This window comes from Zeus faber (assembly GCF_960531495.2).
Source record: "Zeus faber genome assembly, chromosome: 6".
Classification (NCBI taxonomy): Eukaryota; Metazoa; Chordata; class Actinopteri; order Zeiformes; family Zeidae; genus Zeus; species Zeus faber.
Genome location: NC_137201.1, coordinates 30,390,450 through 30,412,189, shown reverse-complemented (window position 1 = coordinate 30,412,189; position 21,740 = coordinate 30,390,450). Strand labels below are relative to the sequence as shown.

The window sequence follows — 21,740 nt, the reverse complement described above, 5'->3', positions numbered from 1 at the left end:
GGCTGATTCAAGAGACGATTTTTCTTGTTTTTTGGGGGATGTGTTCAGTAGCAAAATGTACAGAGAAGGGTTCTCAGTGGAAATCAGAACCGGCCATGGCAGCGGCTGCACACACACGCACGCACACGTACACAAGCACGCGCACACACACACACACACACACACCATTTAAACGCATTACATTCACTTTCTCGCTCATGCACACAATCTCAACGGACGCACAAACCAACCACGAGTACACACGATCTCAACTTTCTTGAGCATTTTGAAAGATTCGCCGTCGACGTGATGCGATGTGTTTACTCCGGAGGGAATCAATCCCATCATCTCTCGCTCATGTGATCTGACAATCAGGTGAAACAGGTGAAATCGTCGGAAGGGGAAACAAACAGCTGACGGATCAAATCTACACTAACAATTAATAGATCAATCTGGTCCGTCGTGTGATCAGCAGGATCAGAAGGGGATGGAAATACAATATCCACATTGACTGTGACTTTCCGAATTAAACAGACATCACTATCGGTTTCAGTGTCCGCAGTCCACAGCAGTCTAGTAGAACATGTAAGTCCTTCCTCATCTCTATAATGTAACAGGAGATCTATCAAATATTCAAACCACTTGCAAATTGTTGTTTTTTAAATATCCAACAAATTAAAATCTTCCGTCAAAACACTGCTTTAAAGTCTCCACATGAGATGCTTCTATGGTTTGTGACAGTTTGAGGGAATTCAGCAGATCGTACCTTGTTGAGTCCGGGGTCTTGGATCCTGGGGCTCCTGGAGCTGAAGGGTCAGCCCCGCAGAGGGTCTGGCTTGCGGGCTGGTGGTTCTGAAGGGACAGCTCCGGTCAGGGTCCTGGCTTCCGGGCTGGCGGTTCTGAAGGGACAGCTCCGGTCAGGGTCCTTGGTTCCGGGGCCGGTGCCTCTTGGGGGACAGCCCCAACCAGGAGCTCTGGATCCTGGATCTGCTGGTGCGCGGAGCGGGGCGGCGCGTCTCCGTGCGGCGGAATCACCCCCCGCCCCCCGCCCCCGAAACTCCCCTCCCCTGAGTCTCACCTGCTCCGGTCGGGGAGGCACCAAGACGCCCCCCCCCCCCCGACTTAACGACGCGCGTCCGAGAAACCCCGCAGTTGCAAACGCTCCTCGGCGGCCGCCAGCGGCGAGCGGCGCAAGTCGAGGCTGCGGCCGTTGGAAGAGCGGCCGAGCAAGGCGCGTTACCCCGGGTCGACCCGCGCGGCACCCGAAATGCAAGCACAGCGCCGAGGAGGGAAAACAAAAAGTTAAGTCACTGTCCCCGGGGCCTCCACAAATATAAATACTACAGGGTATTGCACTGCGAAATACTACGGCGCGTAAACAGAATGTCCAGTCGGGTGAGAGTCGTTGGAGTTCGGAGTGCTGTAGGCAACGGAGTCCAAGTGGAGCGAAACGAGACACAAATGTACATAACCTGTATTTTGACGGGAGGAATCGACTTTATGCATATTTGCACCTGCTAGTAGCCAACACAAAGGGACTAACGTTGCATAGTGTTGCTCGGGAGGAGCAGCGTTCAGCGCCGGGGCGAAACAGCGCGGCGCACGTCCGCCCCTCCGTGGATGAACACCGACATAACCCTGTGAAAACCGGAATCGGGTTCGATTCCAAGCCGGACCGCGAGCGTTCCATTGAAAAACGAGCAGAATTCGAAAGTTGGGTATTAACCACAAAAGGTCATCCCTCCGTAGTTTTACTTTAATGACAAAATCAACACATTTCAACGTAAGGAACATGTAAATGAACAGCTGCACTTAACATGAGATTAACATAGAGTAAAACAATCACATAGAACAGGTTTGTGTCGACAAATGGAAATTATAGAGCTTGCCGGCATGTAAAACTACATTGAATACTTAGGTCAATAATGTATATCTGGTCCAACAACTTCTTATTCATAATATGTTGGATAATATGTTGGATTTATAATGTTGGTTATTTGGTTACGTTATTTCAAAGAATTCCGGGTGTTTAAGCTTTCTTTTTTAATCTAAAGTGTATTGAGTGTTTGTTGTTTTTACCTCATATCTTCTTATCACCATTCATTTAGAATACAGACTGTGTCATCATTTGAACATGAGAACATAGCGAAGCATGTGGAAGGTAATTCACTTGATGGTTCCAGTCCGTCTCTCAGGCCTGATCACAGTAATGAGTGAGGGACCGCAGCGGGCCCCGGGCTCTGGAACAGGTGCTTCTTCAGGAAGTCGAGGGCTTTCAACCAGGAGTCTTCCTGTGCCTTGGCGTGCGCTATCGTCTCTCCACCCCACAGAACCATGGCTACAAACAAAGCAGGTAGAACAATATTCCTGAATGCTGAATATACACAGAAAGAAGAAGGGGCCTCGCAATTCAATACTCGGGATTCTTCGATTCCTATTACATATTATTAGTATTTCTACTGTGTCGGTAACTTGTACGGTAATATTAAAATTAGGTGCAATTTTGTTTTTTCCAAACACTAAACCATGCAAATCAATTGATTGTGTTCTTCCAAAGGGAGTGTACACATTATGAATTGTACTTCCAGTTAGCTGTAAACGTATGCACCTCACAAGCCAAGCCAAGTAAAACACATAAGATGTACTGTATATTGTGTAGGGTACTGGGTGTAAATAAATGCAAATATCAATTCAGGTGTGGTATTGAAAAAAATAAATAATAATAATAATATATATATATATATATATATATATGTACTTGATTGAATAATTTTTTCCCCCATCGATGATACAAATGCAAATTAACATAAATTATATTCTATCTGAGTAATAACAGTCACTGAAACCCGGAGTTGAATCCCTTGTATGTGTCAGCATACGTGGCCAATAAACTTTGAAATGGATATTGTGGGACTGCGTTATTCTGGCAGATGTCTCTAGCAGACTGTGCTAAGGAGGGGCGACACAATACTTTGGAGGGGCAAATAAATGTCTAAAACATCCCGAGAAGTTAAAATATATAGTATATCTTCATTCAGCCATGCCAGAACGTCACAACACCAGTACTTTGGTGTTTTTACCATCCCGGTAACGTTGATCAAGACTGGCAGTAAGGTTAGCAGAGTGATTTCCGGCAGGCAGGTGGTCCCTTCATTCAAAGGTAGGAGTGTAACCAAGTTGACCAATGTGCACATGAAATGAGGAAGCCTCTGATGATGTCACACCATATTAACCTGACTGTAATGCCTATTTACTTGGTACGGTCTGTGTTTGAGTGAAGACAGGCTCATTTATTGTCTACTGTTATGAGGTGTTTTACTGACTGCATTCAAGGCCTTACTCATCAATGATTGATTGTTGTTTTGTTATATCCATTGTTACACTGTTTTAAACACTGGTTGTAAATCAAATATTCATTGTAGGACAATGGAAATTTAATTTAAAATAATTTAATAATTGGGAAATGCCACTATTCTAGATCTGATAACATGGTATAAAAGAGCCCATGCACTTCAATATACACTCGCACTTGCATGGGCATCATGAGCAAAAAACAGGGCAGGATTACATTGCACCCTGATTTGCTGAAATAAAATAAACTAGAGGTGAAAACAAGGCCAACTTGTTTTTCCTCCTGTCATCATAGACAGAGATCCCACGCAGGGAAAGTACCGTGCGAAGCAGGATGTGGTAAACGAAGATGAGCACTAGTCAACATCGGACAGCGCGCAAACATGGCTGCACGCACAGATTCGAAGCTTGTGCCGGGGAGGAATTGCCGTTCATGGTGGTTGAGTTGACAAAAATGCCGAAAATGAGAAAAGGAGCTGGTGTGCAGCCCCGCTCCATGGAGAGACAGGAGAGGGGGCGTTGAAGTTATGTCCTGCTCAGCATTTTATCTTTACTGGATGTTGTTTGGAACTTGCTGAACCGTTCCGTTCCGAACTGAGTCAAATTGTAGGTGTAATTATTCTCCCTCACTGCAATACTCTCGAAAAAGAAACCGTACATGAATACCAAATAAAAGCATTAACTTCAATTTGTAACCTGAACTTCACAATGACCCTGTTGATTTTAAATAAAATCACCAAACCTGAGTGAGCTTGCGTATAAAAGTAATTGGCAGACTTTGAATTTCGCATCTGACTTGTGCTGCGGATCAATGTTTATCCAACATATCAGAAATAAAACAGCAGAACGCTGATCTCCCACCGCTTCCAATGGATTTCCAGGGAACGGCCCCTCGCACCAAGTCACATCACGCGGGTACCTACACGCCACGGCACCACGCCCTGGTGACGTCGTTGGCGTGGTGCGCTTGGGGCAGGTATAAACCTGGCTTCGGGGGGGAATCGCCGACGGAAACGTCAATGTGAACAAACGGAGCTGACTGTGATACGTGTTGCCGCATGACACGTTCCGAAATACCGACAGCGTTTCAACATGCATGCGCTTTCACGTCTAAGAACCAAACATACTGGTGCCACCCACTCAGCCTGAGGACCTGATGAGAAAAGAACATCTGGAAGTATCCATTGGACAGGGCCGGATGAAAAGAACGCTGCTGTCAGGACGCTGCTATCCATGTGTACTCAAATGATATGATAATGAGTGTGTTATTTCCCGACCCATCAGGGTCGGGAAATAACGCTAATGGCGCTATGCCATCCCACAGTCAGTGGGCTGGTCCTGGTTTTGAAACACGTCTTCCGCCAAAACATACAAACAATCGTTATGTCTGCCTGAAGGCTTCAGCAGCCTTAAAAAAAGCAGCAGACTCAGATAAGAGTCTCTGCTGTGTGTGTGTGGGGGGGGGAGGTGGATAGCTTCCAGCCTGGTGCTACTTGACCTGAAAGAACTGTCAGTGCTCTTCAACATGAAGGAGTGATTTTGGCGAAGGGCCACATAACTCTGGTGACCATTTATAGTAAGAAGACATGGATGAATGGACACAGCACACGGAGCACTGGCTCATTTGGTTGATGTCAGTAATTAGCATCGCGTGCTAAGTGGACAGCAGCCAGATCTGGAACTGTAGCTGGCTCACTAGTAGTCAAAGCATCCCACACCACTGGTGGGGCTATCCTGACCTGGTCTCCGAGGGCCCTCAAAAGGCTCATTGAAGCTGCCCATCTCCTGGCATTGGGAGAAGAAACCGGGGGCAAGGGCGTCGCCAGAGAGAATCCTGTTGTTCTCATTAACTACAACCAGGAGGGCAGAGAAAAGGAACTTCCTGTGCCTCTGAACACCTGCCACATAAAAAGCACACATTCTTTGGGTGGTCAATCAGTTGCAATAGCTTCCTAAAGGTGTGGAATAAACAGAATACATGCAGTAGAATTGAATACAATAGAATGGAAGAGATTTTGGAAAGAGGTGTAGGAGCCAGTCTGTTCAGCATTGGAAAAAGGCTGTTGAGGGATAGAATAAAATTGTCATTGTTGCACTAATATGAATGTTATTATTGTACCTGAATAAATGTAATTTTCACACTGGTATGAATGTGCTTATTACAGGGTTTGCTCTCAAAAGACAGCCATCGGATTGCCCCTGAGGGGTCATTCAATGCTTGTTGGAGTTAAGTGTGTTTATGGTCCACGGAAAGAAAGAGTCTGGCGGTCTGGGCGTTGATGGTCCTGTCGGCCCTGCCACAGGGAAACATGTCAAACAAGTGGTGTCCGGGATGAGAAGAGTCTTTTAGAATATTTGTGGCTCTGTGGAGGCAGCGGGAGCTGGAGATGTCTTCCACGAAGTGCAGAGGGCAGCCGGTGACTTTCTGTGCGGTGCAGATGACCCTCTGGTGAGCTCGGCGTACCGCACCGAGATACGGTACGCCAGTACACGCCCGGTGAAGGAAAGGTAGAAGGCCACCAGCAGCTTTTCTCCCGTCCTCTTATTCTCAAGCACGCTCAGAAAGTGTAGTCCCTTGTTGAGCCTTCTTAACAACTGCAGTGGTGTTTGTAGACCAGGAGAGGTCCCTAGAGATGTGGGTTCCCAGAAATTTGACAGTCCCAGTTGATGGAAAGGGGGGGCAAGGACTGCTCTGTGCTTCCTAGGGATTTGACGAACTAGTCAACTAGTTGATTACTATAACTACTAGTCGGCACGGCCTGATCGTCATCAGGCCAATAGCTGATGGGTTCCGAGATTGTCTAGAACTGCCTTCTCTGCCTCTTACTTACATAACAGGTAAAAGACGACGGGTCGACTATGAAAACCTTGGCGACTAGTAAAAATGAGTAGTTGTGAAACCCCTAGTGATTCCTGGAGTCAATGATGAGTCAATTTCTGTACCTCATCTCTGTAGGCTGGCTCGTCTCCTCCTGAGATATGTCCAACAGTGGTGTCATCTGCAAATTTGATTACGCTGTTGGTGGTGTGGGTTGGAGTGCAGTCATAGGTGTATGGAGCATAGAGTAACGGACTCGCCTTGTGGAGCGAATTATGGGGACAGGGATGGTGATGGTTGACTTTAGGCAGGGTGGATGATGGTTTGTGTTGATTTAAGATCTAAGTGAAGACCCCTGAAAGCTGGTCAACACATGCTTTAAGTACTTTCCCGGGTACTCTGTCAGGACCTTCCTTGGGTTCACCAACTTGAGCACGTGGCTCACTTCGTGTTCCTGAAGAGTGAACATCTTAGTTAAGTGTTTGGCCATTTTACCCCAATGCAGGCAAAAGAAACGGTTAAGTTCCTCTGCCAGCGAGGCATCGGCGTTGAGTCACGGGGTTGATGCTCTTGGAGAGGTTGCTGCCTTTGTAGTTTTTGATGTGCTGTATTCCCTGCCACACCCGCCGTGGGTCATTGTCTCTGAGATGGTCCTTGATCGTTCTCTTATAGGCCCACTTGGCATTTTTAATTGCTCTCCTCAAGTCGGCTCTAGCAGTGCTGTGCTGGGCCCTATCACCTGACCTGAAGGCAGCGCTGCGGTCCCTCTGGGAAGTGTCTGGACTTGGCTTGTCATCCAGGCTTTCTGGTTGGGGAAAGACCCGCATGTTTGTCAAGAGTGACGTTGTCAGGGCAGTTCTTGATGTACAGCACAGTTTGTTTATTTTTCCTGATGTTCCAATACATTCCATTCTGTTTGTGAAAGCAGTCCTGTAGGTGAGAGAGTGCTACCTCAGGCCAAGTTTTAATAGTCTTTGCGTTTGGCTTTTTTTCCCTGCTGATGGGCGTGTACGCTGGGATGAGTAGCAATGAGAGGTGATCTGACTGGCCTGGGCGTTGGAGAGGTGCGGCTCAATATGCATGCTTCATGTTGGAACTGACATGGTCGTGTGAATTTTTTGCCCCAAGTAGAACACGAGAGAGAGAGAGAGAGAGAGAGAGAGAGAGACACACACACACGTGCGCGCGCGCGCGCACGCACGCACGCACGCACGCACGCACGCACGCACGCACGCACGCACGCACACACACACACACACACACACACACACACACACACATACACACACACACACACACACACACACACACACACACACACTTTTTTTGAACCTACAGTCAAGCTGGCATTTAAATTCCACCAGACCATAATCACACACCTGTTGGTTCAAAGGTTGAATAACCATTCGAGCTGAGCAGGCTGAGACATGCCGCATTCACCATGAGTCTTGAAGAGAAGATTGAGCAGCAAAATACATTTCAGCAGAAAGTTCAACATCGCACCTTAAATCACCTGAAGGCTTTTTAAAAACAGATTTGGTCACTAATGTAACTTGGAACTCAATTAAAGACTGTTTCTTCTTCTTCTTCTTAAAACTCAAAGCACAAAGACTGTCACTGCTTTAATATTTTATTGATAAAAATTATACAATGTCAGAGTAAAAGATCTGCAGCCAACGGTTAATTATATGTTTTTGTGATAACCACAATATTACATTTGTCATAAGATACATGAAATGAAGCTTTGTGTCATTATTCTGTAAAAATAAAAAATGCATCATTTATTTTTCCTCCCATCGTGGAGGGAGGCACGTGCCCAGATTGCCCATGTGGTAGATCCGGGCTTGGGTTTACATATAACTGACGTAAATTCTAGGTCAGGGGAACAACGGCTGTCTTTAATTCTACTGCTCGTATGCCAGACATTATGCACATAGATGCAAAGTCCTCCTCTTCCTAGTCTTTTTTTGGATCGCAGCGATGGATTGTACGGCCCGTGCAGTACTGCTGCATCTGGGATTTGCGGGTGAAGCCAGGTTTCCGTTATAATCTTCACACAGCAATTACGAAGAAAGCTGTTTACATCAACCTGTAGCTCCAACTCATCCATTTTGTGAGAAAGATGCTCGGTAGCTGAGGTTGGTTTGGCTGTTTCCTTAGACTTACTCGTAGGCCTGACAGGCATCCTTGCTTTTGCTTTCTCTCCCTCCACAATCTTCGCTGCCTGATGCCAACAGGGCCCTTATCAGGTCCGCCAGGCTGACGGATACCCCGTTGGTCTCGCTATGTCATTCGGTATGTTATGAGTCCGTTGAAAGTCACTGGTGACGGCTGAGTTGTACTGTAATCCAAGGTCAAGGAAGTTTTGGTGGCTGTAGACATAATTTGCTCGACAAAACATTACAAACAAAAACACACAGAAAAGGCACCAAATTGGAGAGCCATAAGCTGCTGCATCCGTGGTCGCCGCCGTGCCGCATAGGGTTAAGACCTCAAGCTTCTCCCGAATGGCAGAGACTCAAAGTGCCAATTTAAGGGCTGTGTTGGAAGATCAATGATCTTGCATTCTCCTTTCTTGATTGTAGGCTCTTCTTAAAAGGTCCTTGATTGTCCTTTGTTGTTTCCTAATAATTGAACTACCCCCCAATGTCACCCACTCCATCGTTATCTTCCATATGTTGTTGACAGAGCCCTGTCGGGCACTCAAACAGAAGGTCAATACAGGCTTGATGAAGGAGGTGTGAAATGCGTAGAGGAGCGACTGATACACATCTATCTCCTATGATTGTGAAGGATAAACAGCCCTGTGACATAACTGAAATGCAGTCAACGGCAATTTGTCTGTTGTTGATGATGGCCATGTATTTGTAGTGCTATACCTTGTTTTATGGGCGTTTCAGTCACATTGGGTAGCTCTCCAGAGACATAGGGTTTATGATGAATGCACGGCATATGATGATATGATCTACTGGGCTGCCACGATATGAGCATTTAAACAGATCACAGAGCCAGTTGATGATGCCAAGATTGCACTTACTCTACCTACAATACTCTCATATTATCTGGACCAATGCCCTTCATCAGTTCCACCTTTGTAAGTACATTATCATCATCATCATCATCATCATCATGAGTTTGGGCCAGGATCATTTTGCCTTGATGAACTACCATAGTCTTACGTCCTGTCCAAGCATCTGCTAAACGTCCTCCTGAAACAGCCTTTCAACTTTTTCTGCAGCTCTCCGGGAGTTTAACCTGGACCCGAAGTTCATCAATTATGTGTGTTGACAAAAAGACAATGTCCGTCCCTGTGATGTTTCCCACTCAAACCACAGACTATCCTCTCAGTACGGTGCCCAAACCTTCCTACTCAGAATTAATAATCTTATTGTTTGATCTAGTCATGTCAGTTTTGCATGTTGTTTGAATTATTCAATCTTAATATTTACATGCACACAGAACACATATAGTCAGTAACTTCAGGTTACGGTACTGAGAAGGCATTCCTCCCACACACCTCCCAGAGATTAGATTAGATTCAACTTTACTGTCATTGCACAGAGTAGAAGCACTGAGGCAACAGAATGCATTTCTCTGAAATTTACCATCCTAGTAACTGACATATCTAGAGCCCCTATCACACATGCAGTCTGTCCCGGCAATGTTCCGGGACAGTTCCTGCATGGGGTCACGTGTGAATGGGAGCAGGGATCAATTTCCTGGAAATCTGTTCCGGAAATTTCCCACCTCATTTACGTGAAAATGCCGGGGCGCCTGCATTACGGCTGTGCTGTGAATGGAAGCAGTTACATTGCCGGTACAAGCACTTAAGCCGAATCCGAATACTGTATCGGCTAAACAAAAGAAATGGGTTTTTAAAAATATTTATTCCGTACAAATATTTCAAAAGTTATTTGTTTTCGGGAAGAAAAAAAAAGTACCATTCTGAAAAAATGTGAGTCCAATCGTGGAACTCGGCTGCAAAGACAAGAAATAAAAACACGTCCAGTCTCTACGGAGACAGGTCTTTATCTTTTTAAATGTCTAATAAAAATGCCAGTCAGAACCGAGACGTGTCTTTTACAGTTAGGGGTGCGGTGCGGGGACTTTGGGTACAACAGCTTCGCCCGCCCGCTGGCTGGCTGCACCGCAGCAAGGGGCCTGCGAGGGAACAAGCGGACAGGGAGAGGTAGAACGGGCGGAGGACGTTCCTTTCTCCAGAGGCAGAGAGTGTAGGACAGGTTAAAAATTATAACACTTATTTAATAACACTGGGTTTTCCGTCCAGGGACAGGGGCTTTGTCCATAGCTGGCAACCCTTCTGTTAATATCCTGTATTTTTTTATGTTTCTTCCAAAACCAAAAAGCTGGCGGCATCTCCACGAGATCCGCTCTGCTGACTGCTGTGCATAACCGTTCCCTGTTTCTCCCAACAAAACCAATAATAACTGTGTTTTTATTTTAAATGTATTTATTGCAATTGAATGAAACAAAAGAACACTGTGCATAACGTGCCCAACCGTGCGTAACGGGGACACTTTCTCTGAGAGCTAGAAAAAATAAAAAATAAAAGTAAAATATTCAGATTGTATGCCCGCTGCCGTCACAGATTGTACAAACGATGGCATCTACACTGGAACGGACTGTCCCTTGCCCTATCTCATTACTCGCCATGATATCATTATCATGCCATGTGTGAAAAGGTGCAAGATGGAAATAAGACGCCCGGCGGTCAAGTGTTCGGAACGATAGCAGGAGGAGCCTGGGATCGAACCGGCAATATTCTGACTACCTAACGACCCACTTTACCTCCTCAGCCATTGCCCCCTTGATGTGGCTATTTTAACCTGTTCTTCCATTATCATTTCCTTTGAAAATAGAAAAAAGCGAAAAACAGACAGGCTCAATCTAAGCCCGTCTGCAAATCTCATTGGGTTTTGGAAGACTGCTTGGACTCACTGACTGAGTACATTCGTTAATCCACCCCCAGTGAATACTTACTTATCTTTCTCTCCATTCCCATGGGAAAGTTACTTGAGCGGAAGTGCGGGCTGTACGGAGGCTCGATGAGGTGTCCTGCGTTGGGGTAGGACAGGACTGTCAGCAGGTGGCTGTTCCCGGCCTTCTCCACCATCTCCTTCATCTGTGGAAAGACAGCAAATAACCCTCACTGTCAAAACGTCAGGCTTTCAAGAATTTATCATGAACATTGTATTTATACAACATCAGTACAATGTCAGTATTAGATCTTTCAGTTTGATGCTGAAAGATTTCTATATATTGACCCGTGAGCCACCTATTGGTTTCATTTCATGACTCAAATAAATGTAAATTAAAGAAATTTGTTTTTTTTTAATGAATAAACACATTAAATATTTTTTTAAATATATATTTTATACACATATATAAATATTATATTTCATATTAAATATATATTTTAATATATTAAATATAAAATATAAGTTTATATAGACACAATGTAAATAAATAAACACGCAAACAAACAAACCAATAAAACATTGGAGGGCTCACATCCTCTGCAGATTCCACAGCCGGCCAGTTCTGATCGTCTTCACCCAAAACCAGCAGCAGGGGACAGGGCAGGCGGCCCATCTGAAGAGAAGACCAATAACAAGTCAAAGCCAATATTAATCACACTGCATCTACTTTACTTTGAAATGCATCGTTTACAATTGTCATGATTCTGAAAGCAGAAACCCTTTGAGCTGGGTTGATCAAGTTTGACCTCTTGTGGGAGTTCACGTACGTCTAGTTTCTTGGAGAGGTCTGTGGGGATTGGCAGCAACAGGTCGTGCAGAATCAGACAATTCTCTTCGTCAAAGCGTCTGCGTGATTTGAAATTTCTGCACAGATAAGATAAAAAACTGAAGTTCAAAAAAAATAAAAATAAAAAATAAAAATTCTGGTTGACAATTATCCACCTGCTGAACACAGCTCAGTACCAAGTGAGATCGACCCTTACATTTATTATTTATTCTTATTTTCTAGTAGCTATTTGGGACAATAGGCCATATATATTAATTTCGTCAGTGAATCAATTTTGGAAGACCAGCTAGCAGTTCCTATCTGGAGGCACTTACTTGCTTGCGTACTGAATGTACTGTAGTTATTTCACCATTTAAATATTTAAGTTTAAATACTGGGAAGGTCTTTTGGGTAAATATTGTCACATGTTGCACATAAAATTGGCCATAGGTTGCCCTTCAAACGCCATAGAAATTCATAGAAGTTTAGCCAACATGCTCAACATCTAGCACGCAGCCTGTGGTTCCTGCTGGGTTTCCAAAGACAAGCAAGATGAAAGAGTGGCCAATTTGGTAATAATGACAGCCTGACATACAGTGCGTAGTCAGCAAATATCTCAGAGATGGATGCTTGCGCAGGCTGGACGTGGCTTCCACTCACACACACCAGGCAACGGGGCTGAAAACAGGAAAACAGACTTTCCTAAATGCATAAACTGACACCACTCACATTCACTTTGTTCCTTCACATAAGCTCAACTAATCAGAAACAACAGGGTTTTACATAAATGATACCACCACATTATTTTAGCTATGTAAAATGCTTACTATGATAAATTTAGAATTTATGTCAATGTACCATCTACAAACCACATAAATGCTTCTTATATTGTGGCTGATTAGGCCTGATCGGCAAATTGTAACGTTTGAGTCTGAACACCAGCACTAGAAGGACGGGCTGGTTATGAATTTTTTATTCATTCCTCATTCCCCTGTGCCCTTCAGGTGTCAAAGTCTAATAATCTACCCAAGAGCCATGCGTATAGTTGACTTTATTCAAACATAGCAAATTGCTGGCTTAAACAAGTGACCTTTCAGTTAACCAAATGTTATTTAGTCAGGCAGCCTTAGGTAATAGTTTAACCCCTCCATGTGACGTCTGCTCCCTCTATTTACAAGCCGAAAAAGCCACTTTTTTCTTTTCAGCATTTGAAATGGATTGGGATCTGCAGTATCATGGTGTTTTGTCTCTTTATTGTCTGTTATGCTTTATTTCATACTTTCATTGTTTTATAATGTGCTTTAGGAATGAATTTCACCACGTTTCCCTCGAGCTCTGTTGCCTTGTTGTGGCAAAGAGCAACAACTTTTTGTTACAACTTAGCTTATGGCAGCTACATAGATGACAAAATCACAAAATCACTGGTAGACCGGGAAGTAAAAGGGGTGAAAGTACTCATACAGGAGGTGATTTCAGCTTGATGCAGAAAGTCATTTACCTTTACCACAGAAGAGTTAACAGCCATCGACAGAGCGACGGAGGTTCCAAAGGACAAGCCCCAGATGGCCACCCGGTCCATGCACACCTGAGGGTGCTGCTGCAGGAACATGAAAGCGTTCTGCAGGGACACGACAGGAGGCAAGAAAGTCAAGAAAAAACAACAATATATCTGGAAGCCCTACTCAAAGGACACAAATAACACAACATCCCAGTGTCAACTCCATAAAACATTTTTTTTTTTTTTAAACCCGAGACAAGTTTTGAAATTGAAATATTGTTTACCCCACTGTGGAATCAGGTATTATGTAGAAATAGCAACAGAAACTTGGGTGGAATTAACTGTGAACTGAAAAATAAACTCAACTCGAACAAAGTATTAATAATAATAATAAGAATAATAATAATAATAATTGAAATGTGAGCTACAACTGTAAATGTTGAAATTGGTCAGTGGGATGTGTTGTACTGTATTGCATTACTAAATGTTTGTTATTTGTATTTAAAACTGGTTTTGATCAATATGCAAATCAGACAGCAGTTCTTGGTCTCTGGTACAATGTTGACTCTATAAAGCTCATGTAAATTGATTGCAGTCAACTTAATTGATGAATATTATTTTCCCTTTCCCTTGAATCAAAAACTGCGCTCTTAAATTCACAGGACTCACTATTTTCCCACAGTGTAGACCCCTCCTCTGTGCACCAATACACACAATAAAACGCCCCCTGTTCCATTAAAAAAAGGGATAATTTTGGAGATCTTTCCCCCATAGCTGCAGCAAGTCTCTAAACGCTGCATTACAGCCCTGCCTCAGGCGGCTGCAGGCTGTGTCGGGAGTTGGAGGTCAATGAACTGATCTTCTGGGCATTTCGGTCTGGAGTTCAAACGGGTTTTGATAAGACACACGAGGGTCAATAAAGAAAAACAAAGAATCGATACTCTTGCACACAGAGTCCTTAATCCCTTTTCAGCGGCACAGAAAATAAGCTCGGCAAATGTCATGACTCAGCCCGTGGCGTTGAACTGCACCCTTTGAATACCTCACGCATTAAAGCTATAAATGGATAAGGAGGCATAGAGAAGAGAGCAATGAACTTCGGTGTGACATAAACTGAAATGTCATCTTATCACAAGCACACCCCCACATGCAATTCCTAAATGAGGAATAGTTTCATTTCAAGTTTTGAATATAGACTTCTAAAATCATGCAAAAAGAAGCATAGACCAAAGCGACAGGGGAACTCTAAAAAGTACACAAAGAAAGTGGAACTTGATTTGCTCATATGACGCTAATTTGAAACACTGGGGGAAATCTGTCTGGCTGAGAGCAACTCAAAGAATGCAAATATGTGGTAGAGGTTTTCAAATTGCCATTACGTTACCAGAACAGCCAGTAAGCGTGCAACTGGCTTTAACCTCAATTTATTCATTGTAAATTTACTCATTGCTGTGTATATTTTAAATCTATCAGTACCACACCCTCTACCCACCCACCGTACCACTGGTTTCCAACTAGGGATGGGAATCAAGAACTGGTTCCAGTTGAGAACCAGTTCCAAACTGTCAATTACTTTAAAGGATGCTGGCATGATTTTCTGACAGTTGAGCTTCAGCATTGCAAAATTGCGTCATGACGTTAAACTCTGCATGTACGCTGCTGGAAACTTGCAACAAGATGGCGGAGAGGAATAAACTGAAGAAAGCATGGCTTCATTTCCCAAAGAAAAATAACAACAGTGCTATTGTAATATCTGCAAAATTATAATTTGAAGAAAGGGTGGAAACAGCAGCAACATGTTGAAACATTTTTCGACACAACGTGCGCTGCAATTCCAGCAATGCCATGTATTTTACACTCTACACACGAGTGCCAACGCTTCCCAACCGAGCAACACGTCCATTACGAGGGTAAATATATGATAACGGGGGGGGGGGGGCGCTACGTCGGTCCCCAGGACCCACGCGGAATAGGGAACCGCGCTGTCGTCTGCAGCCGGTGCTTGACCACGCCCCTTTGTCCGCCACAGTGCCAATTTTAGAAGAACAAGTACACTTTGTTTATGTTTGGTTCAAGCGTATTCCCTTTTGAAAAGGAGTATTGTAATTCTTTCAAATGTTACTAGACACACATGCCTATTTTTCCAAAGAAAACTGTTTATTTTATCAGTCAGTTTTATATTCGTTTTCCAAATGATATCCTTTTAAGAAAAGGAGCAATTTAATTTTAACAATGTTCTTGTTCAAATGTTATTAGGCTCTTATTCGACACTGTTTTCAGATTCAGAGATGTTTTAATTAAACATTTGTGTTGACCCTGTTAACCTGTGTAGGCCTACCCCCCACAACCACCACCACACATAAAAAATTGACAAGGAATCAATAAGGGAATCGATGGCATTGGTATGAATAAAATCATATAAATTCCCATCCCTATTTCCAACATACATTAAGTACTTTACCTCAAAATAACGGTTTCCTACGTAGTCGACTGATCCCCCGGAAGTCCTGGGGGACACGTACTCCAGGACCATCGAAACGAAGCCGTGGGACGCCAACAGGGCTGAGCGGGCCTCCATTAGACCACCGCCGCCGCCCCCCAGGTCCAGCACAGCAGGGAACGGCCCAGGCCCTTGAACAGAGCGGAGGAGACACACTGCTCAGATCGAGTGGCGTGGATACCGATTTGAGTTAACAGTGAATAATGCGGATGAAGTGTGAGACCCTGTGATGCACTGGCGTCCCATTCAGGGCGTCTCCTTGGCTTATACCTGCATGAGACTGTGATAGAATATTAGAGGTAGCGTGGTATTATGGTATGTGGTAGTATTAGTAGTAGTAGTGGTGGTGGTAATAGTGGCTTGGACTGAATTCAGCCTCCAAATGCCTCCCTGAACAGGAAACATGGATGAAAGGTTGCTAAGTCAGTAGAAAGAATTCCAGGGACTCCGCTTACTGCTTGAAAACATGCTTCAGCCCATTTTAACCATTTAACTAATAACCACAAATTATTATTTGCTAACCAGGTGTCCATTGTGAATAATGGTATAGAGATAGATATATATTTTTTTTTAAACAAACAACAGAAAATAGGAAACTTAAGTGTTAGAAGGCTACAACAGATGCTAGAGCCTTCTGGAAAGACAAGTTTTATTTGAGTCAAAATATTGATTCTTACTCTGTTTACAATAATACAAGAAAAACTGTTGAGAAAAACATGTTAAATAAATATGCTTCCCCTTTTTTAATATCAACACATGCACACACACACACACACACACACATGCACATGCTTTGGATGGTGGCCAGTGAAATGAGGCCTCTGCATTTCTCCCATCCTGGCTTGTCCTTCCTCAGGGGGGGCAGCCAGGAGCATTGGGCAGCATTCGTCGACGCCCGGGGACCTGGTGATGAGTGTCAATCGCTGGCCAGACAATGATGTGTGCATGTTTTTGGTGGGGGTCCTTACTGACGTTAGGTGGAGGAAACCACACGGTGCGCCACCGTGCCACACGGTAATCCGGATCCGTTATATTAAAATATAGGTTATAAAAATACAGGATCATTGTCACTCAAGAACTGAAATTTGACAACCATTTTGTCCCGTCCTGGAAGCCGAAATGTGATCCAAAGGTTGGTGTCAGTCCTGTTGAGAATCCTAATTGTACCGACTTGGGAACTCCGGACGTATCCGGATTTTTTCACCAATCTCTGTACCACATGGTATCTTAACTCTGGGAGATGATAACAATAACATCCAGAATTTATCTGGCGGTCCTTCCTACCTGGGGGCAGGAAGAGCGTTGCAGTGACTTCTCCCCCCGATACGGTGACCCGGCGGACACCTGGCGCCACGTACCAGCGCTCCACCACCGCGCTGGCCAGGGAGGTGTGTTGCCCGAAGCCCTCCGTCAGGTGACCCGGGTACACAGAGATAGTGAGCACCATGGGAGTCTGGACATCCTTCTTTCTCAGTCTGACGGATGGACAGATTAAAATGGATTATTCACACATCATTTCACTTAGCCACATGGAATCTTCCGCACCAGTTGTGGTTTCTACCTGATTCCTTTTCTGCTCTCGGGCACTGGTCTGATGCTCCACACCAGACCCATGGGCTCCACTCCATCGTAAGTGCCACCGAGACACACATCTGTGGAGACTGCACAGTGAAGCAGCGTTATTTCTCCAGTTTTTTTGTATTTGCTTATTCTGAGTTTCGGTGTACTATATAGTAATCAAGAATAATTAAATTAAAACTGTGTCACTTTCTCAGGGATTTTTTTTATCATTAACAGCTTCATTTCAGTTTGGAAAGTACATGTCTACTAGCAGAAGAAAGATAATTGTTTACCATAATAAACTGATTACATGTAGCTAGATGAGAATGATTTACTAGACCGGACTCTGCAAAGCCAAGTTATTCTGATTGAGGTATAATAACAGCTGCAGGTCAATTTGGATTGATTAAAATTACATCTATACAAAAAGGTGTGAATTTTTGATATAAGAGTTTTATAGTTTATTGTACATTATATTTAGGTTCATTGGATATTGCCAATAGGTTTATGTTTTTTATTATTACTTTATTATTGCTGCATATTGACGTGAGCCGCTGTAACACAACGCAATTTAATATTATCCATGTATATTTATATATTCATATCTTTATTTAAGCATGTCTCTAGATTTCCATTTATTGTAAAGAGTGTAACCATATATATTCCAGAAAACAAAATATAATTCAGTGATAAAATGAAACTCGAGTGATGAAAAAGTACAGTAATTATATTTTGTAATACTTTTGAAGAAAAAAATAAGTAAAACTATCACGTAAAACAACGTATGCGTGAATTCCTTCCATATACTCCCAAGCATTTTATTTGTTTTGAATATTACATTTCATTTATCTCCAATGCAACGCCTACCGTCAACCGCCCCGCTGGCATCGCCGACGTAGTGGCCGAACGCCTCCCAGACGTCCTGGTCCTCAGAGCAGTGCAGGACGTGCACGGTGACCCGCTGCTGCGGCTGCAGGTTCAGGACGTGCACGGTGAAGCGCTCATCCAGCAGGGCCCTGGAGGGCTGCACGGAAAGCAGGGGACACGGCCGGTCCGCCATCCTCAGCTCCTCACCTGCAGCAGGGACAAAACGCCTGTGCCTCCTCCTGCGGCACAGACAGAAATGTCAATGTCACAAAGTCCACACCCTTTTCACTGTTTACAAATGGTACGAGATTGGGGGAAGTGCTGGAAAGGTCTATTGCACAGACAGAGAGACAGACAGACGGATAGTTATGGTGTACCTTTGTTGGTAGAAAGGCCATTATTCTGAACTGTCTCTGACACAGAGATAACAAAATACTCCTGCAGAATTTTAAAATTTCATTGTTTGACACAGTGAAAGAGATCTAGTGTTTATGTGAGCCACCCCTCATGTATGTGCTTAATAAAATGGCCACCGTTCCCATCTACCTCACAATAACATTAGTTTGGTGTAATTGAAACAATGAAGTAAAACGAGTTTAATGCCCTTTTGAAACAGTGAACTTATACGCGCCACGCCTATCAAAGCTTATAGAGGCAGTGGGGTTATTTACATTGATCTCTCGCGGACTCACACGTTTTGTTTACGTTTTACATCGCACGCCTGTAATTGTCTGACGCTCCCTCGGTCTCAGTGTCTTGCGCTGCTCGCCATACAGCAGGAACCATTCAAAGTTTTTTGTTTTTGTTTGTTTTTGGTTTTTTTTTTACTATAAACGCCACGTGTGAACATCCTGCATCGCCACGTTAAACTCTTTCAGCGAAACAACATCAAGGTTATGAAACAGATCCACAAAAGCTGAAAACTGAAAACGCCAGTTACGAGGCCACCGTCACCCGCCGCCGTGCGCGGAAATCTGTGCCGACGAGATGAGGCGAACGTGCGGGACACAATGTCGCCGGGGGCCGCCGCGGGGGGTCGCTTCGCGGACGCTTGGCGTTTACGTGAACATCGGCGCTGGACGATTCCGAGATCTCACGCGGTTTACCTGCACTTCTCGCTCCGCGAACCTCTACGGGCTGCCGCTCCGCCGAACCCCGAGGTGAGCGGGGCGGACCGGCAGGGGGCCGCGGGGCGGACCTCCGGCTTTTCATTCCGCCGTCGTTGTGACGGCGTTCACGCCCAGCGGTCCGTTCCAAAGCGCACTTGGCGCAGTTCTCTACGTCGGGTCTACGTTCGCAGTGCCGAGTTGTATTTGCAAATTGGCAACACCCGCTCCTCACGAGTGTAAACCCTAGTTGCTGTAATTGTTTACTTAGAAATCAGTGCTCTGGCACTGTACTATATATAAAAAAAAAAAGCAGACGAGCTCTTGTGTTGGGGGGGGGGGGGGGCGTCATTTACAAGACGTCATTTACGTCCTGTAAATGACGTCACACGACACAATCAACCTGGATGCAGAGCAAACATGGCGGACGTGGCCCCGAGGCGTCCGCGGGCGCCGGGTCAGCGGCGGACGCTCCCCTTCTCCCGGTTCGTTCTGACCTGCGCCGCAGTGGCCACCGTGACCCCCGGGTCTGCCCCCCCGGGTCTACCACCCCGGGTCTACCCCCCGGGTCTACCACCCCGGGTCTACCCCCCGGGTCTACCACCCCGGGTCTACCCCCCGGGTCTGCCCCCCCGGGTCTACCCCCCGGGTCTCGGCGGTCATCCGAAAAACAGTTGACAAACGATCCCACCCTTCCTTGCGCTGTCCAAGATGGTGCCCTTTATTTATTTTATTTTTTAAAACCTCCCATTCCTCAGTCGGTGTATTGTAAAGGTCGTTCACAAACGGTGACACCGCTGCTTGTCCACTAATAACGTCTACGGCGCTTTGCAAGGCTCTCACCGACTTGGTTTTTCCATGGTTTGCCGGTCAGCAACAGGACGGTCAGGGCTCTCGCACAACCCGAGAGTCAACGCCGAAGGCGGCAGAGCGGCCTCCTGTCTTCATGCCGCCATGTTGCAACTTCTCCTAGTCGATCTGTGATAAGCCGCCACTATTATTATTATTTTTTTTAAACCACGGCTTAAAACCTCTTAAGTGGTAACGTCAATTCCCAAGCCCCCATGCACCCCCCCCCCCCCATACCTTTGGCCTGCCAGTCCCAGGTTTTCCATGCACGAACAACTCTGTGGCCGACCCTCCACCGTCTTCATTTCATTTGATTTCTTTTGTATTCAATGTTTAATCGTAGAGCTGAGTGAGGGATTTGTGTTTTGGTTTTTTTTCCCCATGTCAAGAGGACGGCCGAATTCCAGAGACGAACTCACTATCGAAATTATATTTAAATTATAATACAGCTGGGTTTCCAAGGGTCAAGGGGTTTATTCGTCACATGCGTCTACATCCTTCGATACGTGCAGCGCAACGTCCACGCAACGCACCCGGCGATTACACGCAACGTGTCCTAGACTGACAGGGGCGGCGCCACTATCGCCAATCTACTAGTATGAGCTGCTGGTCGGGTTAGGGTCCTTGATATGATTCCTCAGACCAGGCTCTGGGTTAGGGTCCTTGATATGATTCCTCAGACCAGGCTCTGGGTTAGGGTCCTTGATATGATTCCTCAGACCAGGCTCTGGGTTAGGGTCCTTGATATGATTCCTCAGACCAGGCTCTGGGTTAGGGTCCTTGATATGATTCCTCAGACCAGGCTCTGGGTTAGGGTCCTTGATATGATTCCTCAGACCAGGCTCTGGGTTAGGGTCCTTGATATGATTCCTCAGACCAGGCTCTGGGTTAGGGTCCTTGATATGATTCCTCAGACCAGGCTCTGGGTTAGGGTCCTTGATATGATTCCTCAGACCAGGCTCTGGGTTAGGGTCCTTGATATGATTCCTCAGACCAGGCTCTGGGTTAGGGTCCTTGATATGATTCCTCAGACCAGGCACTGGGTTAGGGTCCTTGATATGATTCCTCAGACCAGGCTCTGGGTTAGGGTCCTTGATATGATTCCTCAGACGAGGCTCTGGGTTAGGGTCCTTGATATGATTCCTCAGACCAGGCTCTGGGTTAGGGTCCTTGATATGATTCCTCAGACCAGGCTCTGGGTTAGGGTCCTTGATATGATTCCTCAGACCAGGCTCTGGGTTAGGGTCCTTGATATGATTCCTCAGACCAGGCTCTGGGTTAGGGTCCTTGATATGATTCCTCCGACCAGGCTCTGGGTTAGGGTCCTTGATATGATTCCTCAGACCAGGCTCTGGGTTAGGGTCCTTGATATGATTCCTCAGACCAGGCTCTGGGTTAGGGTCCTTGATATGATTCCTCAGACCAGGCTCTGGGTTAGGGTCCTTG

At 45.2% G+C, this 21,740-nt stretch overlaps 1 protein-coding gene across 3 annotated transcripts; it reads right to left on the bottom strand.

Moving 5' to 3' along the window:
• Positions 1 to 1,693: 1,693 nt before the first annotated feature.
• Positions 1,694 to 20,945, bottom strand: LOC307231533 (peroxisomal succinyl-coenzyme A thioesterase-like). Of its 3 annotated transcripts, XM_080002289.1 has the most exons (12): positions 20,532 to 20,945; positions 20,289 to 20,423; positions 18,340 to 18,578; positions 17,474 to 17,573; positions 17,197 to 17,387; positions 15,874 to 16,043; positions 13,413 to 13,532; positions 12,510 to 12,592; positions 11,916 to 12,012; positions 11,681 to 11,761; positions 11,150 to 11,291; positions 1,694 to 2,317 (listed from the first exon to the last, which is right to left on the bottom strand). In XM_080002289.1, exons 2-12 carry the CDS (start codon positions 20,303 to 20,305, stop codon positions 2,181 to 2,183), a joined length of 1,377 nt encoding a protein of 458 aa, XP_079858415.1. In that variant the 5' UTR covers positions 20,306 to 20,423; positions 20,532 to 20,945; the 3' UTR covers positions 1,694 to 2,180. The 3 variants fall into 3 exon arrangements, with proteins under 3 accessions (XP_079858415.1, XP_079858414.1, XP_079858416.1); XM_080002288.1 differs by lacking the exon at positions 20,289 to 20,423; XM_080002290.1 differs by lacking the exons at positions 20,289 to 20,423; positions 20,532 to 20,945 and adding an exon at positions 19,446 to 19,542.
• Positions 20,946 to 21,740: the final 795 nt, after the last annotated feature.

What these genes read in the sequence shown, in the direction of transcription:
- LOC307231533 (XM_080002288.1), bottom strand. Translation starts at nt 20,599, where the DNA reads ATGAAGACGGTGGAGGGTCGGCCACAGAGTTGTTCGTGCATGGAAAAC. An exon ending in TAGGAAACCGTTATTTTGAG is followed by an intron (nt 13,533 to 15,873) that starts GTAAAGTACTTA and finishes GTGTCCCTGCAG; the next exon opens with AACGCTTTCATGTTCCTGCA. An exon ending in ATATTTGCTGACTACGCACT is followed by an intron (nt 12,013 to 12,509) that starts GTATGTCAGGCT and finishes TTATCTGTGCAG; the next exon opens with AAATTTCAAATCACGCAGAC.